General features: G+C 38.5%; 1 protein-coding gene across 1 annotated transcript in view; it reads right to left on the reverse strand.

Moving 5' to 3' along the window:
* raraa (retinoic acid receptor, alpha a) overlaps window positions 1-24117 on the reverse strand; it is a 163627-nt gene that overhangs the window by 53032 nt on the left and 86478 nt on the right. Inside the window, exon 3 of the mRNA XM_079596331.1 lies at window positions 21494-21951. Coding sequence (XP_079452457.1) covers window positions 21494-21641 — 148 coding nt within the window. The 5' untranslated portion in view covers window positions 21642-21951. The remainder of the gene's footprint in view (window positions 1-21493; window positions 21952-24117) is intronic.

Consider the following 24117-nt stretch of genomic DNA (forward strand, 5'->3'; position numbering starts at 1 on the left):
AATTACTGTAAAACAAATCTTTTTAAGGTTCTGATTTTGATGCCATAACAAAAATAAACTGACATGCAATGAAGTGGCAGCTCAAACAAAACAATACTTTGCTGAATTCCCATGAGAAAACATGTGAGGATATCTCAATCGCTTACTACAGGTGTGTCCAATTCTGCTCCTGGAGAGCAGCCATCCTGCAGACTTCATTTCCAAACCTGCTCCAACACTCCTGTCTGTAATTTGCAAGTAAGTCTGTACACCTTGATAAGCTGGTTCAAGTTTGCTCGATTGGGATTGGAGCTGAACTCGGTAGCTCTCCAGGAGCAGGGTTTAGTTCCTACCTGTTTCCTCAACCTCCCTGGAAGTTTCTAGTGATCCTGAAGACCTAGGGACAGGGGTATCCAGTCCTGATCCCGGAGGGACAAATTTCTACAGAGTTTGGATCAACTTGCAAATTTGGTTAAAGCAGGTAAAAGTAAAACTAGACAAAGCAGGTTTGGACCAACCAGCTCCCAAGAGCTCCCAAGATCTATAGGTTGTGAATCAGTATATTGCGTACACAAATTTGGGCACTGGTAAGGACCCTGGTTCACCACATATTGGGACACTGTGAACTTTATGCCTGGTACACATTGTACGATTTTGGGTGATTTCTGTGGTCGTGGCTCCTAAACCGTGGTCCTACGTCGTACAGTGAGAGAGATTAAAAGATGGCCATTGTCACGGTCTTGCGACCAAAGATTTTCTGAGAGTGTCAGAATTTCCGCATGATCATCTCACAATGTATTTGCTGCTACGACCTACGTCTACTGAATAGCCAATAGAAATGCAACATGAAATTGTATATTGATCAACACGACATGGCGCTAAAACTTAAAATACTGACCTCAAGCTCCATTTGTAAAATTGGCATGCTAAGTTGGCCTCTTTTCCCTAGCCATGACGGCGTCCATATTCGCCTCTGTCGCTTCCTCCTCTTTTTTTCAGCGCACATAAAAACTGTAATTGCCAAAGTGCGATTCATCTTGCTCTATTTGTTTACCACTAGCGCATGCTGATGACGTTTTATTCTTCTATAATAACTTGCGTTGTTTCCTACGATTCAATAGGTGTCATCATTGTACAGTCTACATACATGTCGTACTCAAGTTTATAAGTTCCATGTCGTATAGTGTGATCTCTGGACAACTTGTTAAGATACACAGTATCATAAACATCAAGTACCAGCAGATATTAAAGCAACACCTGAATGTCCCTGTCGGGAAGCTTAAACTGGGCTGTGGTTGGATCTTCCAGCACATCTCAAAATAAACAACAGAACAGTTCCCTAACCACAGAATAAAGGTTTTGCCATGCAGTCCCCAAGCCCAAAACCTGTGGGGTGAGATGAAGAAAACACAAGCATGGACCTGTGTAGGATATGGAGAGATTCTGTATGGAGAAATGGTTTTAGATCTCTTGACAAATGTTCATCAATCTTATGATGCATTAGGATAAGACCCAGAGTTGTTATCTTGGTAAACTGTGGTTGCACAAAGTATTCAATGAAAGGGGTGCCAATAATTGTAAAATACATATTTCAGAAAAAAATATTTGTTTTATGATAAGAATTTTTTACTTTAATTAAAGGTTAGATTTTTGTGAATATTTTGAATGAAGGACTAAGAGGAGAAATTGCTAAAATAAATTTGCACAGTCAGTTTTGCTCATATTTACCAAGGGTGCCAATATTTGTGGAATCCATTGTACTGTGCTGATGATGAAATCACACACACTGTACACATAACCTATCATACACATACAAACCTGAAGTATACAGTACTCTGTGCTTATAAGTGCATAAATGCATCAGAATGTTTGGTGAGTGGCCCAAGGGTGATCCATTTAATTTTGGCCGAACAAATTGTAACACAGAACTATGTGATTATCAATTTCCTGTCCCAGAGCTGGATCATAAACTATCATAAAATCTGATTATTTAAACATATATGATATCTAAACATGCAGACTTTAAGATGACCTTTATGACCAAAATTCCCTTATTTCTAATAAGGGTTCAATAGATGTCATCAAAATAGCTAACCAAAACCACATGATAGTTTTGGCATGTACTATTAAACTCTCTTGTAGCTTTGAGTATGCTATTATAACTTAGTTATTAGCAATATCTGAAACAGTATCAAGATACAATAATTTTTGCGATCTTATCAAATAAGCCCAAGCTCAATAACTTTTTTTGTTGAGTTGTTTCAATGCCTTTAAATGGAAAAAGTCTGCAGATGTCTTTTGCAGATTCACAACAGATGTTTTACTTTCCATTATTTAATTATTACAAATGCTTAGAGGACAGTCAGTGTTAGGCCAGAAACATATTTTACACAAGTACGCAAACGCAAACCTGAATGCTAGTGCACTCACTATACATAAAATGCAGCCATATGTATTACTGTGGCAGTAACAAATCTCATCCAGAAAGCTAGCTAAAAACAAGTTGACAGTTTAACTATGACTAAAGTGTTCAGCAAAACTCTCTTACTGTTGCTTCGCCATGACAGTAATTGACCCGAAAGAGAACGATTTTGTGCTAGTGTCCGCTAATAGTGCCACTTGTGTCAACTATGCAGCACATTACAAATGAGCACTATGATACATTTTGGAACATAATGACAGTATGACACATAAACTCTAGCTCAATCAATGTTCCCAGAATTCCACACACGGACTGTTTGCTTTGGCCCCTTTCTCAAAGTTTGAACTCCATCTCCTTTCTTTCTCTCATTTTTCAGAACATCCTCACTCGGTGTGGACAAAAAGTGAATGCAGAGAAAGATCATGCTGATAGTTAGAACTCTCTCCTCTGGCGGTTGATTCTTCAGTGAAGGGTGCTGGAGATTTAGAGTGCCTCGGAGCTCTCGTCTCTCACTCCCGCATCTCGCTGCCTGTCTCTGAAGGGACTGGCCAAATGATGGATGAGAGAAGAGAGAGACAGAAAATTGTTTGTTTGGCAGGTTTACGAGAGCCTCAGAGTGATCCTTCACCTTTAGGTCTCTAAGGTCAGGCTCACCTGATCTTCAGCATTCAGGAGTGGCCTTACAACTGCACAGACATGAAAACTCAAACCCAGAGATGATGAGTTGACTTACACACACACACACACCAAAGACAAATTTAAAAGAGAACTCTAAGATGGATGGTGATTCCATCAAATATCGCACCAGTGTTGACCACTGGTTTTATAATGAATGGGGGAAGGTTGAGGGCTCTAGTAAAGTAAATCACACCTTTCCAACAAAAGAAACAATAAGCACTTTGCAAATTAACTGCCTGGTCTTCACCTGAACCTCCTTACATGAGACTTACTAAAGCTGCGTTTCCACCAAAATTACCTGGAGCAATTTGCCCCCCCACCCCCCCCCCCCCACCCCCACCTGTGGCAGTCTGCATTTCCATTGCGGTATAAAGTACTGTGAAGATGAGGCAAATTAGTTTGGTGACGTAGGACTGCGTGCGACTTTCCAGTTCCCACTGGATTTCATCCTTTGCATATAAGCCTAATACAGCCTGACTCCATAGTCATATTGTTTTTTAACTCCATTGTAGATTTGAATAGCAAACAACTCTTACTGCACGCACCGCAACATACTTTTAAAAATGGTGGTTGAAATAAAAAAAATGCTGTTGTACTGGTGGTTGTCTTTTGAGTGCCGGTATGATCCCAGCAAGGCTACAACAAAACTTGTTACATGTGTTACATATCACGTTTATAGTGTTTGTTCCCAGCAAGCAATTTTGCATTTAAAAGACGTCTAATAGCCGTCCAAACACAACCCAAACGTCTAGGCTAATACTAGGCGAAACTTGGGCTAAATTTAATAGACGTACAGTATAAACCAAAGCCCAAGAATAGACTAGTCATCAATTAGATAATGAAATTAAATTAGTGAAAAAATTAAACCAAACACCTTGTAATCACTGTTTAATTTGCTTACATGATGGAATATCATACATCTCAACATATTATTTTGGCAAAAACGACATGTAACCAAATTCAAAATGATTTTGGCTAGAAGTCGGTTACTCAAAGCTGGACTATATCGGGTCTATAGTTAACTTAGACGGTGAAATGACGGCTATTGCTTGCTGAGATTCTTAGTTAAATAAAGACCAAGACAATTTTCCAAATTAATTTAATAAATTTTTACGTTTACGTATGTTGCTGGTTACATATGTTTACTGGTACACAGTAAAACCCTCAGTGTTAAACAAACACTGCTCAGTTCTAATTTGGTAAAAGTAACACTGAAGCAATGTTGCAGTTAGTGAAGTAAAGTAGATTCATGATTGAGCATTAGTGATGACACCTGCAGTTAATAAGCAGAATCACTGAAGATAAGACGAACAACAAGAACAGAAAAAAAAGAGATTAGATGAGCAGAAACACAACCATTTCAACTGACTTAGTGTTCATGCTCCTGACTGCGAGAACACACCTTTTACTATGTGCATTTTTTGGAATCAGTGACCGACCGTTGGATTTTGACGTGTGAGTTCAAAAATGAGTATGAAAAGTCTTTAAAAACGGCAACTTTCAGTTTGGAACTTTCATCATCATGTTTGAGCCCATTGAAAGGAGCTCTTCTCATAATCCCTGTTATGGAACAACCTTATTATTATTGCTCATGATTATGCTTTTATTAGGCATTTTTATTAGCTATTTATTAGGCAAGATATAATCATATAATTCAACAAATCATATGTTTTAATCTTATATTGTGTTACCTTTACTTTGTTAATGTGTTAAATATATAAATATGCAAGCAAAAACCAACCTTGTCCCCAAAACACTGCTTGCATACAGACAGCTGGCCTACTCACACTCAACCCTGCATGACCATGCTGGTGAACCAGCTTCACCTGCTCAGTTTTGCATGAGAACAGCATGAATATGCTGGTCCACCAACTAGACCAGCACTAAATAAACCAGCCTGGAGCAGCACTAACCAGCATACACCAGCCTAGACCACCATGAAATCCATGCTGGTTTACGCTGGATTTTTCAGCAGGGTAGTGCTCCTCGTGTATATTAACGTTTAAACATGGACAAGGAGAGACTGTGGAGCTTTAGAATCACATATTAAATAGCAAAGCCCTCAAGTTCCACAAGTAAACCATATAAAACAGCATCTGGTGAAGCATCATGGAAGTCATGGAAATATATGTAGTTTTAAGCTCTTCAGTGTGTTGCAACAGCAAACTCTGATCACAAGTTCTGTTGTTATTCTGTTGTTATCAACACAGTTAAATGATTCAGTGTTTCCCCAAACTATAGTTCCAACAAACATTCACAAACAGCATTGCAAACTTGTGTAGTTGGAACTCTCGACCCGTGGTTAAAAGCATAGTTTCTTGATAATATGATGTGGACTAACATTATGCTCTTGGGCACAATAAGCAAGCTAACATGCAGGACATTCCATGCAGTACAGTACATGTCATTCATATATTAATGTATTATTTATGTGCATGTGCATAAATGCACACAGAGTAAGGAGGAACCCACAATGAATCAAGCGTAAAATAAAGGAAAACAACGGGAAACAAAAATAGTGAAGTAGTCTTCAGATGCTGTTTGCTACAGCAGTATTTCTGAGAAATGACATAGGGGAGAAAGCTGCTGAATGAACGAACTACATCTACAGTATATGGACATTGAATTGCATGTCAACGTGATTGAAGTAAATGATCGGATTTTTGTTGTTTGCATACATTAACTATAGTAATTTGACTTTAATTGCAATCTATTAATTGGCAGAAGTCATTACTCCACCACCTGCGTTTTGTCACGTGCACGTTCTGTTTTGGTTACAGTAATTCCAGTTCATATACCTATTTCATATGGTCCCATTTTCCCGCCACTATTTAGTTTCAATGGTTACTGATTGTCGTCTATGTTATTCATGGTTGTTTTGCTAACGTTTGTTGGATTTTTGATTAAAGACTGTTTTTGTTAAATTCTACATCGTCGTGCGATCTCCAGAGCCATAGTACATGACATAACACCTAAACAAAAGAAAAGAAAGGATGGACATTCCTGCAGTCCTTCCTCTCATACTGGAAAACGAGGAGTATCCCCTTGAGGACCACACAAGGGATTTCATTTATTACACTAGCCTCAACAAGTAGTCCAAGGAAATCCGTGTAAGGTCCACAAGGGAGCTTTGCAGAATAACTTGAGTGGGTGCTGGTGAGATGTGTATCCCCCTACACCATCTGTGCTGCAGAAGAAGACGTCACTAGCCCCACTCTGGACCCAGAGCCCAGCCAGCCATCCAACATGCCCATCATGGGCATTTAGCCAGAACCCTAGCCCGCCTCGATGCCAGTGACAGAGCCGACGCCTGAGCACAACGTCGCCCCGGAGCCCGGGCCTAACAATATTTCTGACCAGGTGCTAGAGCCGACAGGGTGTAGTCTCTGTAAAGTTATTTGAGGATTTAAAAGAGTACATTCTCGAAAATCTCCCGTCGTCACTGTTCCCGCCAAGCTCCAAGTCTCCGGTGTCTCCTCTGGTCCCGCCCAGCTCCAAGTCTCCTATATCTCTGCTGGTTGACCAGGTCCAAGTCTCCTTCTTTGGTGATGGTCCCACCCAGCCTCCCTCTCCCACCTCCTCTTCCTAAGCCAGCCAGTTCCTCTGCTGGCTCCCTTCAGTCATTTGTCTTCTCCTCTGTTAACTCCACTCTGCTGCTCGGATCCGCCTCCCAGTCTCCCGCTTCACCTAGGCACATGAAACCCCGGTCTCTGCCTCGGGCCACCGAGCCCGTCACTCCACCTCGGCCAATGGACCAGTCGGCTCCACCTTGGATCCTTCCTCCCCCATGGACTGTTCTGCCTTACCCTCCTTGGTTACGTCCCTCCACAGATCCCAGTCATCCACCTGAACCCCTTCCCGGCTCAGTTGAACTGTTACTTCTATGGCACGAAGACGCATCTTCTGGAATGGGGGGACTAATGTCACATGTATATTCTGTTTTGGTATAGTTCTAGTTTCATTTGTTCCCATTTTCCCACAACTAGTTAGGTTTCTTGGTTACTGATTGCCAACCATGTTAAACGTGGTTGTTTTTCTATGCTTTCTCCTGTGATCTCTTGCGTGTTCTTTTTCGGGATTTTTGATTAAAGATTGTTTTTGTTATATTCTGTTAAACTATTTTGAGTTTCGTCGTTAGGTCTCTACAGCCACAGAATGTGACATGTTTCACATCATTAGAGACAGTCCTATATTGTTGAACTAACTTGATTCAAATGAGGTCATTTCATGTTTCTGTCATTTCATGTGACTAGCTAGTCACATTATTATTTCTCAATGATGAATCGTACTGTGGTGGTTAAGCAGCGAGTTATGCTGTTGTACTGGAAATGCACCCCTGATGGGCTGGGTTTTTTTTTTTTTAAATCGACTGTGTCATGTCATACGTTTTTTTTGCATTTGGTGTGAATAGACAAATTGCTCGTTGCTGAAATCTTGTCTTATAAATAAGGAATGATTTAAGTGAAGTGAGCAATTTAATCCAAAGACATACAGATCAGGTTACAGATTTTGTACTATATTTATACATTATGTAAGGCTGGAAATAATCCAAGATTATTTCAATGCAACAAAGACACTGCTTTTCATTAAGACATTTCCAGCATAGCGGTGATATGGGCCTGTGGGCCGGAGGTTGGGAACAATGGACGAAATTGTGATGGTCTGATTGGTCAGTTTGAATATTTCACACCTAGGTGTTGGGAGATGGTCGGGGGAGAGATGACAAAACAGGACGGCAAATGTTCTTCACTCTCTTGTCTTTGGATGCGAAGCTGGGGAGAGGGCTCTCTCCCTCTCCCTCTCGCTCTCTCTCTTTCTCTTTCTCTCCCTCTCTCTCTCTCTTTCTCTCTCTCTCTCAGGTAACATTTATGTTGGGTACAAATGATTTAAATTCTCATTACATCATGTTGTAACTATTTAAGTGTAAACATAACCTTATTGCACATTGAACTTTTATTTAATTTATGGAGTCAGATTAAAACGAGATAATTGCATATGAGAACCTGTGTCTTATTTAACCAAAATTCCTTTAAAACGCTGGAGAGACTCGAACACGCGTTTCCTTCCCCGTGCTACTGGAAACCCCCATTGGACCAAAATAGCGCGACTTACAAATTGGTGAGCCCCGGAGACGTGATCGCGAAGCACAACGCGAGCCGCGAAAAAAGATCTTTCCAGCAAAAATGGAATCTAAAATCAACACAGAGGTTTGAACATCTTCTCTTTCTTCCGCCGCTGTGGTAAGTCAACTTTTTCTACCTTTTTAGAAGTGTTTAAGAAAATGTTTGCATTGTTTACGGGTCGGAAGGCTCTTTGTTCTAGAAACACGTGTGAGGACGTGATTAGATTAGCAGCGGCAGCGCAGATGAAGAATAAAAACATTTGTATAGATTTGAAAGATCTCCTTGTTTGCCTAAGCAACAAGAAACGAAACCTAAAATTGGAATAACATCTTCCAAATAATGAATAACTCGACGAAGAACCGAAAAAATAAAGCCTAAAAGTTTTAAAAATCAGCCGCATGTCTTTGCCATTGTTGTATTGGCTTGTAAACAAACCAGCAACACATAAAGAGAATGAGCAAACAACAGAAATAAAAAGCTAAGTTTGTAAACGATCGAAAAATGCGTGATTTTATAAATAAAAAGGCAGGTCGATGAACTGTTTATGAAAAGCAAAGAAGTTTGAAAAAAAAAAAAAATAGGATGACATGATTTACAGGCTAAAAATCAGTTTTAGGCTAAGCTAAATATGTCCATGCTGCTTCCAAACGCTTAACCCTTTGTGCCACCGATAGGCCCAAAGCCACATTGAAAACATTAATATCCTATACTAAACCTAAACAAACTCTATATTCGCATTAGGGTTCAGTAACTCTGAATCTTGAACAAAATTTATGCATTGTTACGTTTGAATTAATTCTAAATTACTCCGAGATTGTTTTTCCCAAATAGATTAACGGATTCGTATGTTACCACAATGTCGAGTCAGAGATTAGCGACGGCTAAAATACTGATATCAGAAGCTCGCTGGCTGCTTGTGTGAGAGGATGAGTGAGTCCGTCTAGGACCAGTTAGAGGCTGGTCGATTAATCTAGCATGGACGCTTCCGAAACCTCTGTTCTAATTTAATGTTACCTTATGTAAGTGCACGTGAAAGATCACGGGCTTAGCCAATCCAAAGCCATTAAAGAAAAGTAAAGTTAATCTACTGGCGTCTTTAATGGTGGCCAAAACCTACTAAAGTAAAACGGTTAAGTTAAGTTCCACGAGGGACACACAAGAGAGGGCTACTGAATGTATCTTTGATTGTTGCGTGTAGGGATTACAGCAAAATCCTAGATATGTAGCCATTGCCTCAGCTTTTTGATCTTCAGGACTGACCACTTGTGCCGGAGACCTACTGGGTAAGGAACTCAAAGCGACATAGTTTCCTGGTCTAAGCGGGTAAAATATTATTAAAGAGTCAAAAGAGAATAATTAAACATTAAAATGGTAATTTTGCCTTCAAGTAGTCCTCAAAGAGACTAAAAATGAAAGAATAGGCATTTGAAATATAAAAAGAGAAACGGTGAACATATATATTTTGTCAACCAGCCTGAACCAAATATCTTTTCATAATCAAATGTATTGACACGAGAACGTACAGAGCAAGGGCCGGATAAAAATAATCGCCTTTTGAAAAAACAAATACTTTGACAACAAAGTTGTTCCAGAGACCAGAAATAATATTATTTACCTTATATTATTTTAAATATAACATAATTGTATTATAACTCGAATTCTAATATACATTGTGTTATAATCGCCAAACAGGGCATTAATTGGAAAAGTATGACATCAGTCTTTAGAATTAGATTCTATTGGGATGTTAACCAGTGCCAAAAGGGCAGAGGATGTGCTTTTACGTTTGCAAATAAGTGTGGCACAGTTAACAGCCAAATAAAACTGAAATCTGATCAGAGAAGTAAAATTACGAGGTGGGTGTGAAATGCTAAACAGCAGACAGATACCACAGTTTCTTGCAGGTAAAAAAATAATAATATCTGCACTAACAAAATGTGTGAATGACACCATAAAACAGGCTACACCGATCCAGGTGAACAAATTTCTGCCCACAGATCTGATTGTAATGAGCAACTTAAAATGACAATATGAGTGATAAAAACTCTGATGAATCCAGAAGATTTCCCCAGCAGAACTGGGATCTCTAATGCTCATGACACAAGCAGACTGTGAAGACTGAACCAAGAGCAACTTTAGGTGTCACACATTGTCCTGAAACAGCAACAATTTAGACCTGGTCTATGAAACTGGGTTTCATGTGAAAACAGGAATTAAAAATTTGAAACTGTTGAAAATATCTGAATTAACTGTGGTTCTCTGCATTTGTTTCTGTCTCAGGTTTTAACACTGAAATCCCTTGGAGGATGGACGCCAGGACGGGCCGGACTCCACCTGCACCGAAGCAGGACGAGATCGTTAGAACATAACCTGAGACTCGGAAGATGGGTGAAAAGACAACTTGAGGCCACTCACACATCACAATAACACTACTGCATAACTGTGGCCTCCCAGTTAGAACTGGATCCAAATTTACAACACAATTATCATATTTGATTCCACCCATCTCTTAGGCATGAACACTGAACACACACCTCCATTACCGCTGAACACTACACATAAGAAGATAAAGATGGCATAGAGCCCAAAAGTGACACTTCACTAATGATCTATTGTCCATCATCACACTGAACAGATTCAGACAGCTTCACACACATAGGATGGCAAAGCTGATCCCATGATGACAGTAAACATTACCGACTCATGGGAAAACACTATAACGTACACATGCATGGCTACAGTCACAAATTGATAATACAAATTCTAAAGCAGAGGCAGACCTGCTATTAAAATTCAACAATGTTTAACTGATTGTTATTGGTGTGGTTGGAAAATCATAGGGCCCATGATTTCTCAACAATGCCTCTAATAACAGACACATCATAAAAAACAAACTAGATCTGAAGTGTGAACGCTTCAATCAATTACAAAAAAATTACAATTCAACCCTGTCATCGACTGTGACTTAGCCAGCCACACACACACCCAAAAACACACACACACACACACACACACACACACACACACACACACACACACACACACACACACACACACACACACAAAAACACACACACACAAAAACACACACACCCAAAAACACACACACACACACACACAAAAACACACACACACACACACACACACACACACACACACACACACACACACACACACACACAAAAACACACACACACACACACACACTTACAAGGAAGATCTCCATTCTTGTATTGTGCCAAAGTCACTTCTTAAATCTGCATAGGCGGCTTACATTGGAAGATTACTGAACAAACAATGATTATTACATATATTTTCTTCATGATTTTTGATTGAATATTATTATTGATATTACATGAAATATTGTTACATACCTTGCATATTTGTATTTTGACCATTTGACCTACAACAATGTTTTTGGACATTGATTAAATTGAATCTCTGCGTTTGGGTTACACTAAATATTTTACAGAAACTCTACATGAAATGAGGTTATAAACCAGCATTGTTGTTTTGTTGTGATGAAATTTATTTGAGTGTTTCCTGAAACAGTGTAAGAACTTGTTGATCTTCGTTTGTCCTCCCTTGACCGTGTTCCTAAATACTTAAGGGTTTTTTTTGCCAGAGACCAATTTGAATCTGACCATATCAACCCGTTGACCAATGACAAATGCCATGTGTCTACTTTTGCTGTTTGTTGTATTGGATGCTCTCTTAAATCACAGGATCACTGCTACTGAAGTTTATGTCCTGTGTCCTGGTTCAGAAAGAGGCAGCTGCTAGATTGCTGTCCCACTCGTTTGCTCCCAGATTCCTGTTCTTGTGGAGGTGTGATGGATGAATTGCACATCTATGAACGGTGAAAGACCATTTGATGGAGCCTCCTCATGCAGCAGCCCTGCATGGTGAACAAAGACTGAACACTAACAAACTGTTATTGCTACAAAGCCTGGACGAAAAGTCTGAAGATGCAACCACACAACAGAAAGCATGTCTCTATGGATTGTGCCACCTTTGAATTCCATCTGTATTGCCAATGGTGCCAAGCGGCGGACTGTAAGGCTGGAAATAATCCAAGATTATTTCAATGCAACAAAGACACTGCTTTTCATTAAGACATTTCCAGCATAGCGGTGATATGGGCCTGTGGGCCGGAGGTTGGGAACAATGGACGAAATTGTGATGGTCTGATTGGTCAGTTTGAATATTTCACACCTAGGTGTTGGGAGATGGTCGGGGGAGAGATGACAAAACAGGACGGCAAATGTTCTTCACTCTCTTGTCTTTGGATGCGAAGCTGGGGAGAGGGCTCTCTCCCTCTCCCTCTCGCTCTCTCTCTTTCTCTTTCTCTCCCTCTCTCTCTCTCTTTCTCTCTCTCTCTCAGGTAACATTTATGTTGGGTACAAATGATTTAAATTCTCATTACATCATGTTGTAACTATTTAAGTGTAAACATAACCTTATTGCACATTGAACTTTTATTTAATTTATGGAGTCAGATTAAAACGAGATAATTGCATATGAGAACCTGTGTCTTATTTAACCAAAATTCCTTTAAAACGCTGGAGAGACTCGAACACGCGTTTCCTTCCCCGTGCTACTGGAAACCCCCATTGGACCAAAATAGCGCGACTTACAATTACATGTATTCATATAACAGATGCTAAAGTAATTTACAATGCATTCAAGCTGACAATACATATATTTTCAATACTTCTCAAATTTATCTTTGGACTGAAAAAACTGCCATGTCATTACATCCAGACGGAGGTCATTGAGAGTCAGGTCAGATTTACTTAAGCCAGAAGTCAGAGAAGCCTAAGATAAAAGTTTCAGATGACATCAGATCAACTGCAGTAGAGGCAAAAATTATGTTGGACACTGTACTACATCCCAAATAAACCAGATCAGCACTCATACTGTAGCATCAAGGCTGTATCTGATTTTAGTACAGTGAAGTTTGTGACAGTGTCTATGCTATATTTACATCCAAATTCCCACAAGGCTTGCATCTCTCTCTCTCTCTCTCTCTCTCTCTCTCTCTCTCTCTCTCTCTCTCTCTCTCTCTCTCTCTCTCTCTCTCTCTCTCTCTCTCTCTCTCTCTCTCTCTCTCTCTCTCTGTGTGTGTGTGTATGTGAGAGAGAGAGAGAGAGAGAGAGAGAGAGAGAGAGAGAGAGAGAGAGAGAGAGAGAGACTCTGAAAGTCATCCAGGATTACAGAAAGACAACACATTCTTTCACAGACAGGACAGAAGGGAAAGCATAGGGACATTTGCATAATCAGTGGTGGAAAAGCCTGTAGAGATGGATCAGTGTGTTTGTTTGTGTGTATCTGGCTACTCTCAGCTTGCACATAATAAAAACATCAGGGAAATTAAACTGTGAAGTTCTTCTCTTGAAGAGATTTCTGATGAGCCTTTTATAACAATAAAATATAACAAACAATTTGTCATTAGCTTTTTGCATTGACACAGTAGGAGTCAAACTATCAACAATACCAGTCTCCATGGCTACAAGTTTCAAATGTTCAAAAAGAGCCTTACGAAATCAGCTTTTTTTTTTACCTGTTTGAAAGTAAACTTTAATATTTATTTCCAGAGGTGTAAAATGTATAGAAAAAGTGTACTAACTATGACTATTATGTCAAAAGTATCAAACCAAAAATGCTTAAATGCATAAACTGTAGTTTACATGTTCAAAGTAAAAAGTAAATGTTTTCTTAGCTTTTGAAATTGACTGATGGAACAAAGTGTGAATCGTTTTCCTTCAAATAATCCTAAAAAAAAAAAAAAATCGGAATATCCTGACTAAAACGTGAGTATTTTTGTGTACAGACTGATCTTGGACAGTGTCAAAATTGTACATCTTTAGCGATGTAATTAACTAATATTGCTTGGGATCAAAGGCTTTGTGTTAGGAAATTACCATAATTCGAACCAGTACCATTTGAAAAGTAATGGATTTCATTGGTTGTAAATAAAAAAAAATAAAAAATGAGTGAAAGAGATATATGACTGTAAACATGGCTTATCAGCTTGGAAAGATGGATTAGGAAAGATCTTGATGACCTGAAGTTTGCTACTGTCTCGAGTGCTTTATTGCTGCTTACTAACTCCTGACAAATACTACAAATTGGCGACGAGAATTCGGATGTTTTCTTGCTATCGTTGGTCACGAAGATGCCTGTTGCTAACGTGCCTTTACCAAGATTTTTCTTGCCTTGCCCCAGTGAGCCTGCTATGGATTTTCTGAAAATGATAGGGGATTTGACGCTATAGGGGATGCCTGGCCAAACAAAAGACGAGAGAGCTGCCTCCGTACAGAGGAACAATGGATTTTCGATGCATTGTCTAACACAGGTACGACATATAAGGATGCAGTGGATGCATTGAAAGCCTACTTTGTGCCAAAATCAGAATCAGCTTTTATTGCCAGTACAACTTGTCCAATGAATTTGTCCTGGTGCACAGGTGAATAAAAATAAGATACAAAAACAAGGAATAAAAAATATCAATAAAAATAGACGTCTATTTTAAAATATAACTGTACATTAGACTTTACATTAGTGTAATGTGTGCAAAAAGTCACAGTTTGAACTTTGAAGAAGATAGCAGACTAATGTGACTAATGTGATTAATGTAACGTGTATGAAACATGTTGGTGAGGCCAGTTGTCGATGCATTTCTGAAATAGTAAAATAGTATCTGAACGTTAGCCTTCCATAAACGCTGTCAGGCGCCTCATGATACAGTTTTACAGAACGTTGTTGTTTTGCGAGAGCTTGGTGTTTCAAGTGAGTTCAGTACTAGCACTGACTAAAATGACTCACGATCAGTCAATGACTGTATACTTCTGACTCAGTCACAGACCTGTGTGGTAGATTTGGTATCTTCTGTATCTATCCTGCACTACAGCACTTATGCATGCAATTTCAGTAGCAGTGTGCTATCGCAACACACACAGCCAGGCCAAATTCTAGAGGTTGGATGTTTGCAACGAGCATTTCACTACATGATCACTCAGTTCCTGCTACGTTCTTCATTGTGGACAAAGGCACACCACTCATAGGGAGGGACCTAATGTTTGCACTGCAGGTATGGACTGAAAACAATCAAGCCCTGCCTCCTAATGAGTCTACTTCTCTGCCAGTCTTTCAGTGCACAGTTGCTGGGTCAACTGAGTTTGGATGTGCTAAAAACTTTCTACACTGGGTAAAGCTGGATGAAACCTATAAACATGCGCCGGGAAATGTCTCCTAAGGACTTCGTCTTCCAAATATCACGGTTTCATGTGGTTTCGTTTTTGTCATCAGTCACCATAGAAAACCATTGAGTATTGTTACTGATAACAGTGTTCAGTTTACATCTGCTGCTTTCGCTGATTTTATGGAAGAACATTTTCTTTACACTGATCTAAATCGAACACAAACTTGATCTGATCAAAACTCATTCATTGTAAAGTTAACATAAAATAATATTTTTAAAAAGTATTAAAAAAGCAACTATGCTGACATACAGTTGAGCAAAAATGTGAGCAGACACAACTCAAGAAAGAAAATAATCCAAAGCCTCTTCTCCCGTTCCACATGTCTGAAATACAGAAAATATGTAAAATATTCTGTACCGGTAATCCAGAAAATATGTTGGTGCACCAATCATTATGAGGATATTCATAGGTATAATGGATTTTACACTGTACAAATTGTATATTATATTCCCTACCCCAAAACCTATCAATCACAGACATCTTTTTGCATTTTTACATCTTCAAAAAAACATAATTTTGCAATATTTACAAGCTGTTTTCCTCATGGGGACATACAAATATCCTGAAAATGTCAAGGATTTTGGTTATTGTCATCTTTGTGGGGACATTTATTCCCCATAACGTAAGGCTTACCTAAACCACACACACACACACACACACACACACACACACACACACACACACACACACACACACACACACACACACACACACACACACACACACACACACACACACACACACACACACACACACACACACACACACACACACACACACACACACACACACTGGACGAGGGCCAGGGTCTCATATACCCGACACTCTTTATGCAACTTGTTCACAGATGTGTGTGTGAGCATGAAATGAAATATGAGTGAAATATGAGTAATGTGAATATAAAGCAATGGGTATCAAGTTATACCATATGCCATCCACAAAAACAAGTCTACCATCCTTTTCTCGATGCTTCTGCACTTATTAATACAATACACACCCAGCAGCTGTGTAAAACCACTCTCCACAAATCACAGTACATTTTTTTAATTTAAAAAAAAAATCCGGATTCAAAAACATCACGCTTCTATAAATAAACAGAACAACAAAACAAACACATTAGAGCTACTGTGACAGGCATGAGTTTCTCAATATTAATAAACTATGAGGACTGCGTGAGTTCCCTTTCACGTTTAGTCTGGTTTCAACCACCCACACGGACCCTCTCTCAACAGGGACCACCAAGACGAGCAAAACCACCTGCTCCACTAACACAAACATACACATACCTTAATGTGACCACATTCACCATATCCACCTCGCCATTTATTTACACACAGAACAACCAAAAACAGCAAAATAACACACACAAACACTTCTTACCACAGTTTTATGTTACAACATAAAACGTGTGGTCTACTTTGAAACTGAACGACCTTTGATAGTAAAACTACATTTAGGAAACACATTTGAAAAACGAGTTGGCTATACCTACTGTAGTAATGCATGATTTTTTTCCAAAACCAGTTCAGTTTAGGGTGTAGGGTTAGTATATATTTTTTTGCATTATGATTAAAATAACCAATGAAATGTTTAGAATCGGCTGCGGAGAGTGATAATTCCATGACAGTTAAACTACAAAACTAGCAAAAAACACTTATCAAAAGGCTAAAAACAACAACACTTGCATTGCGCCTGGTATATGTTAGGGCCCTTTCACACAAACTGACCACCAATTGCTACTTTCAGACATCCTCTTTTTTAGCTTAACTGTCACGGAATGGAACGCACAGGATTGTGGGATATTATAGGTAGTGAAGGATACATCTATGCTGGCTTCAAAAATCGATCAGATGAAGGTATCTCAGGAGACAGGAAGCGAAGCTAACATTGGATTCAGACAGGCCTTGATGCCTTCCTACCAGCATTTTTAAGCTTTCGGATGCAGTCAATATCTAATTTGCTGTAGATCATTAAACTCTTACTGTATGTTGCCTTAGAAGTCTGTCCGAAATAAGTTTCGTGACACAGCTATTAGACAACATGTTTGATTATTGTTTCAACTCGCTCAGTTGTAAGACATAAACAATGATAGTGTATTTCCCCCCCAATATGCACATCTACTTAATGGAAAACATTGTTTTTTACTTGAAAATTAGAGTTACCCTCAAACATACTCAACTTAGTAACATCACTATAAGATATAATGAACAGTCTGTTGGTCACAGACTGCTTCACGCTGGGGTATATTTTGCAGTAAAGCGTTCTGATAATTTCCATATATTACACAGCTACTTGCCAAATAAATAAACACATTGACATGTAATACATATTTGAATATTGATTTTACATCATTTTAATATGGGAGAAAAAAGGTGTCACTTTATATTATGTGTCTTCTACTACATAGTATTTACATATGTTAGGTACTTATTGTGTTTATGTTGTATTGCAGAAAACTTTTCCTGCTATTGAGGTGGGATATGGGTAAGATTAGGGACAGGTATAAAGACATAAACACATTGCAAAAAAAAAAAAAAAAAAAGATATATATATATAAACTATATTAAGTAGTTAATAATAGGTTAATCAAAAGTGATATGACAGTGAGAGTGAATGTTTGTGTGAAAGAGAAAGCTGTGCAGTGTTGGGCACAGGAAGAGCTTGTGTCCTGCACTCTGAGTCTCTACTGTTTACAGGCAGGAAATGTTTGTTCTGTGAAGGGGAAGGAAGCACCTCTCTTAGTAAACATAGCACATAACATCATTTGCCATAACAGCCTCATATAAACACTCTTTCGCTTGAAAGAGGAAGTGATTTGTATCGCAATTCCGTTTCTTGTGAAGAGCCGTCAATACGAGATTCATTAACACACCATTCGAAATATTCCAGCTTGAGCTCTGATCCTGCAGTTTTCAATTAACCATCACAAATATTCATGGGATTTAGTCTGGATCCCAACATCATTAGCACTGTACATGTTTGTCAGTACACAATTTGCTTTAAAAAGTAACACACAAACAATGCGATGTCTTTCCTGAACACACAGTACAAACTTGTGAATCCTTAGAATAATAATGTCTCAGAAAGCTTACTGGAATCAGGCGTCAGCTGACCCAGAGTCCAATCAATGACACAAGATTAGAGGGTTTGGCAAGAGTTTTAGCAAGTTTGTTATTGGCAAGAAGCATTACCGGTCACACTTTATATTAGGTGTCCTTACTACTACGTACTTACAATGTACTTATTGTGTTCATATTGTATTGCAACACACTTTTGCTGCTATTGAGGAAGGATACAGGTAAGGTTAGGGACAGGTTTGATGGGACGGGTATGGTTTAGCGGTGGTTTAAAGGGTAAGGGAAGTTTCAACAGTTAGAAAGCTGAAGAAATCAATTACAGCTGTAATTACACGCACACACACACACACACACACACACACACACACACACACACACACACACACACACACACACACACACACACACACACACACACACACACACACACACACACACACACACACACACACACACACACACACACACACACACACACACACATTTTTTATATATTTTTATATATAACTACAATGTATGTATAAGTGCATTGTATCAAATTACTAATTTAAATGTTTGTACATAGTAGTTAAAAACACCTACTCCATCACATATGAACCATGGCTCAAGCAATTAAGGCAAATCCAAAGTTTTGGATCCACATTTTTTTTGTTATTTTTGTTATTGTATTTCAAACAAACAGCTTAAAGCAGCAGAATACAACATAATATAGCAGGTATAGGAAGTTATCATAAAAAAGTAGATGAGATGGACTCTTCATATTTGAAAAAAAATTTTTTAAGGTATCTCTCTATAAAACAATTGATCGACATCTTTTTAAATATCTGATTAAGCTTGTATAATTGTTTACATTCATCTATTATATTGCACATATACCTCAATCATGTTCTTTGTCTATTACAGGTACAATCTCTGCCTAAAAAGACCTGTGGCCTGATGTATAAACGTTGCATAAAATGGGTATTGAAAAATGCATACTCAGTGTTCCACACACATATCAGTTTTCATGAAAAATGCGTACTCAGTGTTCCACACACATATCAGGATTTAAAAAAAATTCTTACTCAATGTTCCACACATATCAGGAAGGATTTATAACAAAGAAAATATGGTTGCACCATCTACACATACAGTACTAAACCATGTGTATAAGAGCGAAGTAATTAAGTAAAGAGACTGATTTTAAACTCTGTTTCCATTTGATATACATACGTAGATTAAATATGACACTTAAATTGTGTTCTAAACAGAAGAACACATGTTTAGAGAAAATATTTTCATGCAAATAATAATCAATAATGTGCACTTGTCTCTAAGTAGATGGCTTAGGAGCCTGGCCAGTATAATGACAGATACTGACAGACTCGTTCAGTGGTCGGTATGAATAAGTAGGCCTAATAGTATCAACAGCCATTGTAAGTTCCATATATTCCATATATGATTTACGCACAATCTTCTGCGGATTTCTAAAACGGTTTTCTATGTGCAGGTTCTGGGGTACTTTTGTGCTTATACAAAATCTTCCTTTTGTGCGTACGCACACTTCTAGGATGAAATATCAGAATATTTTTGATCCACAAGGTGCTGCGTCTCCCAAAGGCATCATAAGCCTAAGTAGATCGTAGAGACTATTTGTGCCAATGGTTTCCATGATCTACTTAGGCTTACACTATTTTTGAGAAACACAGCCCAGCTACAGTAGTTCAGTGTGAATTTATGTGCTGGTTTATGCTGGTTAGTGCAGATTTGTTGCTTAATTGGTAGACCAGCAAAGACTCTCAAGTCAGAGTTAACCAAATTTGAACTTTGGTACACGATGAAAAGACAAAACCATATGTATGTGTTCCTGATCTCCCCACATTCATATGTGAATGTCAATAGTGAATGGAACACAAAGTGGCAGTGTATTCGTCGAGACCAGCTGACTCGAGTCAGAGTCCAGGCAGAGACCTGCATAGGTTGAGTTCGAGTCAAGACAGAGACCTGAAGAGGGTCTCAGACAGTGTAAAAACGCTTTCATTTGGGGGTGAATAAAGCCATGTTTCACGTCAATGTCACGCAAATCTTTCCAGCGCATACACAGGATGCTTCATTTCAGAGACACACAGATTGTCACAAACCACAAAACATAGTACTCATGACCAGACTCTGTCTGAGTCTGAGACACAGTTTGTCCAAATGCTCCTGAATCCATGACAAGACCAAGACATACAAAAAATATAGAAACTTAGTCTCTAGACAGAGTACTACAACACTGCCAAATTACCAAGTATACTGTGAACACACTGGGAACATCCATGTGTAAAAAGGAAAGTGTAGGATGGGGTGGGCAACTCTGTCCCACAAGATCACCTTTCCTGAAGAGCTTATCACCAACCCTAATAAAAGAAAACCTGAAAAAGCTAATCCAGTTCTTCGGGATAACTAGAGGTGCTTGCAATATAATTATTTATTATGAATCTCTTAAATAGCCAAACTTTAGGAACATAAGGACAGATCCTTTGAAAGCAACTGATAATGCTATGAAGTGATGCTTGAGTGATCAAGAATATTTCAATGTACAAATAATATTTCCTCCGATTCCTCTGTCCTCTTTTTCTTTCTTTGTACCCTACCCTCGCATCCTACGGGGGTGGAGCTGAGACTCGAGGAAAGGAAATGAGGAGGCAGAAATAAGAAATGAGAAGCAACCTAGAAAGCAACTGGCAGATGAGTCTGATCAGGGTTAGAGATAAACTCTGCAGGAAAGTGGAGTTGTCCTGCCTGGTGTATGAAATATACTACAAATGGAATGTCACATAAAAGCTTTTTGTGATGCACTCAGCAGAAGGATGAATACTGTATATAACAGTTTATCTCAACGCTCAACACAAAATGGAATCCCAACACGTTAAAATCAATCATGCTTCATTGAGCAGGAGACCTTAAAGAGTTCAATGTGATACTCACTGGCTGGTGAAGGTGTGCTGTATCCACTGAGGGGTAGGGTGGGCAGAGAGGGTGGAGAAAGCCCCCCCAGCATGTGCGGGAAGAAATAGGAATAGTGGGCCATTGGGAAGCCATTGAGGTGTGGGCTGGGGTTGCCCTTACCAGACATGGCCACCACTAGAGTTCGCCCACAGTCACACGAAAGAATCCAAAATGATGCTCAACGTGGATGCTTTGCAGGGATTGTTCAACCATAAGGGTGTCCAAATGATGCACTTTGACGTGGGTAAGTGAAAAAATGGTGAATCTAGACTGGATGGAGGAGTTGCTCTAATTTCCAGCTGAGGGGTTTTCTGTTGAATTTGATTCCCATATCACACAGGCCAATGTAATTTATTTCCAAACAGATTCCGCTTATTGAATCCAACAGTCGGTACGTCCTACATGATACGCTCCACTTTTGGCTTCCTTTAGAATTCCTACAGGTTAAAAAGAGAGAGAGATTAATTGAAATCAAAATATATGGAATGCTTTTTGGAATGCAATAAAAGAGTGGTTCACCCCAAAAATGATGTCGTTATTTACTGACCCTGATTTCGTTCCAACTTTTTCATTTACAGTTTATTGTGACCACGTCTTTGAAGCTCCAAAACCAAAATCACCATACAAGTAGTCCATACAAAAATTAAATAATTATTTGCTAAAAGTCTTCCCTTCTGCTGCACCCCATATAAGTCTTTTTCTAACATAAATCTATTGTGTGACGTCAAAACAGAGCACAAGATGTATAAACATCTTATACAAGATGTATACATTTTATGACACTTTTATGTACTTTATAGTGTTTTGGAGTTTGACAGGCAGGGTCACTATTAACTGTGTTGTTGGCATTTTTTCTGACAGAAAAAATAACAGCATAATGTGTTTGCAGACTATTGTCATTGTTTATGCATAGGTATTTGCATGTAATGTTTTTGTATGTTTGGGTAGACGCTGAAAAGTAAAATATGCACTGTACTAACAGCATCTAAAATGTAAGCATTTAAACCTTTTTATAGATAAAATTTCAGATCCCTTAAAGGAGAACTTTAAGATTGTTAAAGATTGTTGCAATTTTAACATTGAGCAAAATTTTTAGTAAATTTGGAGTGCTGTCAATACAGAGAACAACGACAAAAACCGGTGTTGCCTACACCGTGTTATCCTCTTTTTAAAATTTGCACCCTATTGACTTGAATGGGGCAAGTTTTAAACCTGCTTTTATCCTCTTAACATCCTTGATGTGTCATTACAAGTGCCCAGCCATGTGAGTGATTCCTTCAGAGTGAACACGGTGAATCTGACTGCATTAGATGTGAAAGATATGAATAAAAATTATGTTAATTCAAGAAGCGCACATACCTGTATTTACTTCCTGTTTTTGGTTGAAGTCCACAGTAGTCGACTGTCGAGTTCACGCGCGTGATCATAGGTAACTGAGATGATTTTTTTTTACAAATATCATCAGAGCTGATATTCTCAAAACACCACACAGCACCGTCTTCGGCTGACAGCTGACAGTCTGAGTCTCCACTGTTGCTTAGTTACCTATGATCACGCGCGTGAACTCGACAATCGACTACTGTGGACTTCGACCGAAAACAGGAAGTAAATACAGGTATGTGCGCTTGTTGAATTAACATCATTTTTATTAATATCTTTCACATCTAATGCAGTCAGATTCACCGTGTTCACTCTGAAGGAATCACTCAACATGGCTGGGCACTTGTAATGACACATCAAGGATGTTAAGAGGATTAAAGCAGGTTTAAAACTTGCCCCATTCAAGTCAATAGGGTGCAAATTTTAAAAAGAGGATAACAGTGTAGGCAACACCGATTTTTGTCGTTGTTCTCTGTATTGACAGCACTCCAAATTTACTAAAAATTGAGCTCAATGTTAAAATTGACCGGAGTTCTCCTTTAACCCTATTCACAAACCTAAACAACCTACTTTTCAACAATACACTGACAATATCTGTTACAATGTACTTTACTATTATATAGATATTTTTGTCACCAATCCCTATTTCTAAACCAAACCTTAACGATTTCTTAGAAACTACAGTATGTATAAAACATGGCAAAATGGCAAAAAGGAATATCAAAGTAGTCCAAACGACGATTTTGCATTTGCGATTTGCATTCTGCCGTGGCCCATGGCAAACAAAACAAATATTATACATATCATAAGTAATGGTTAAACGATTACAGAAAATGTATTCACTTCAGGATTTTAAAGTGTAATTTTGTTTGTGATATTTTTGAAACTTGGTGGCACCAGATATTATGAATGAAATGTTATAATTACAAATTATGTAAATGAGCCAACTGCATTAAATGCGATTCAAAACATAATTGACCATAAATAAATATTCAAGGCTTTGTAAACGTACCTTTGTTAAGTTATTAATACGTAAATGATTTACATTTTAGATGCTGTTTATACGCATTATACATTTTAGTGTCCATGCACTATGGTAGAATTCCACATTTTACATAAAAAAACATTCTCAATAAATCACGCCCTCAACAATTTCTTACCACATCGACTTAATGATGCTTTAATATGTCTGTTAAAATCCTTTCACACAGTCTTAAATAGCA

The sequence above is a fragment of the Phoxinus phoxinus genome (assembly GCF_949152265.1).
Source record: "Phoxinus phoxinus genome assembly, chromosome: 21".
Lineage (NCBI taxonomy): Eukaryota > Metazoa > Chordata > Actinopteri > Cypriniformes > Leuciscidae > Phoxinus > Phoxinus phoxinus.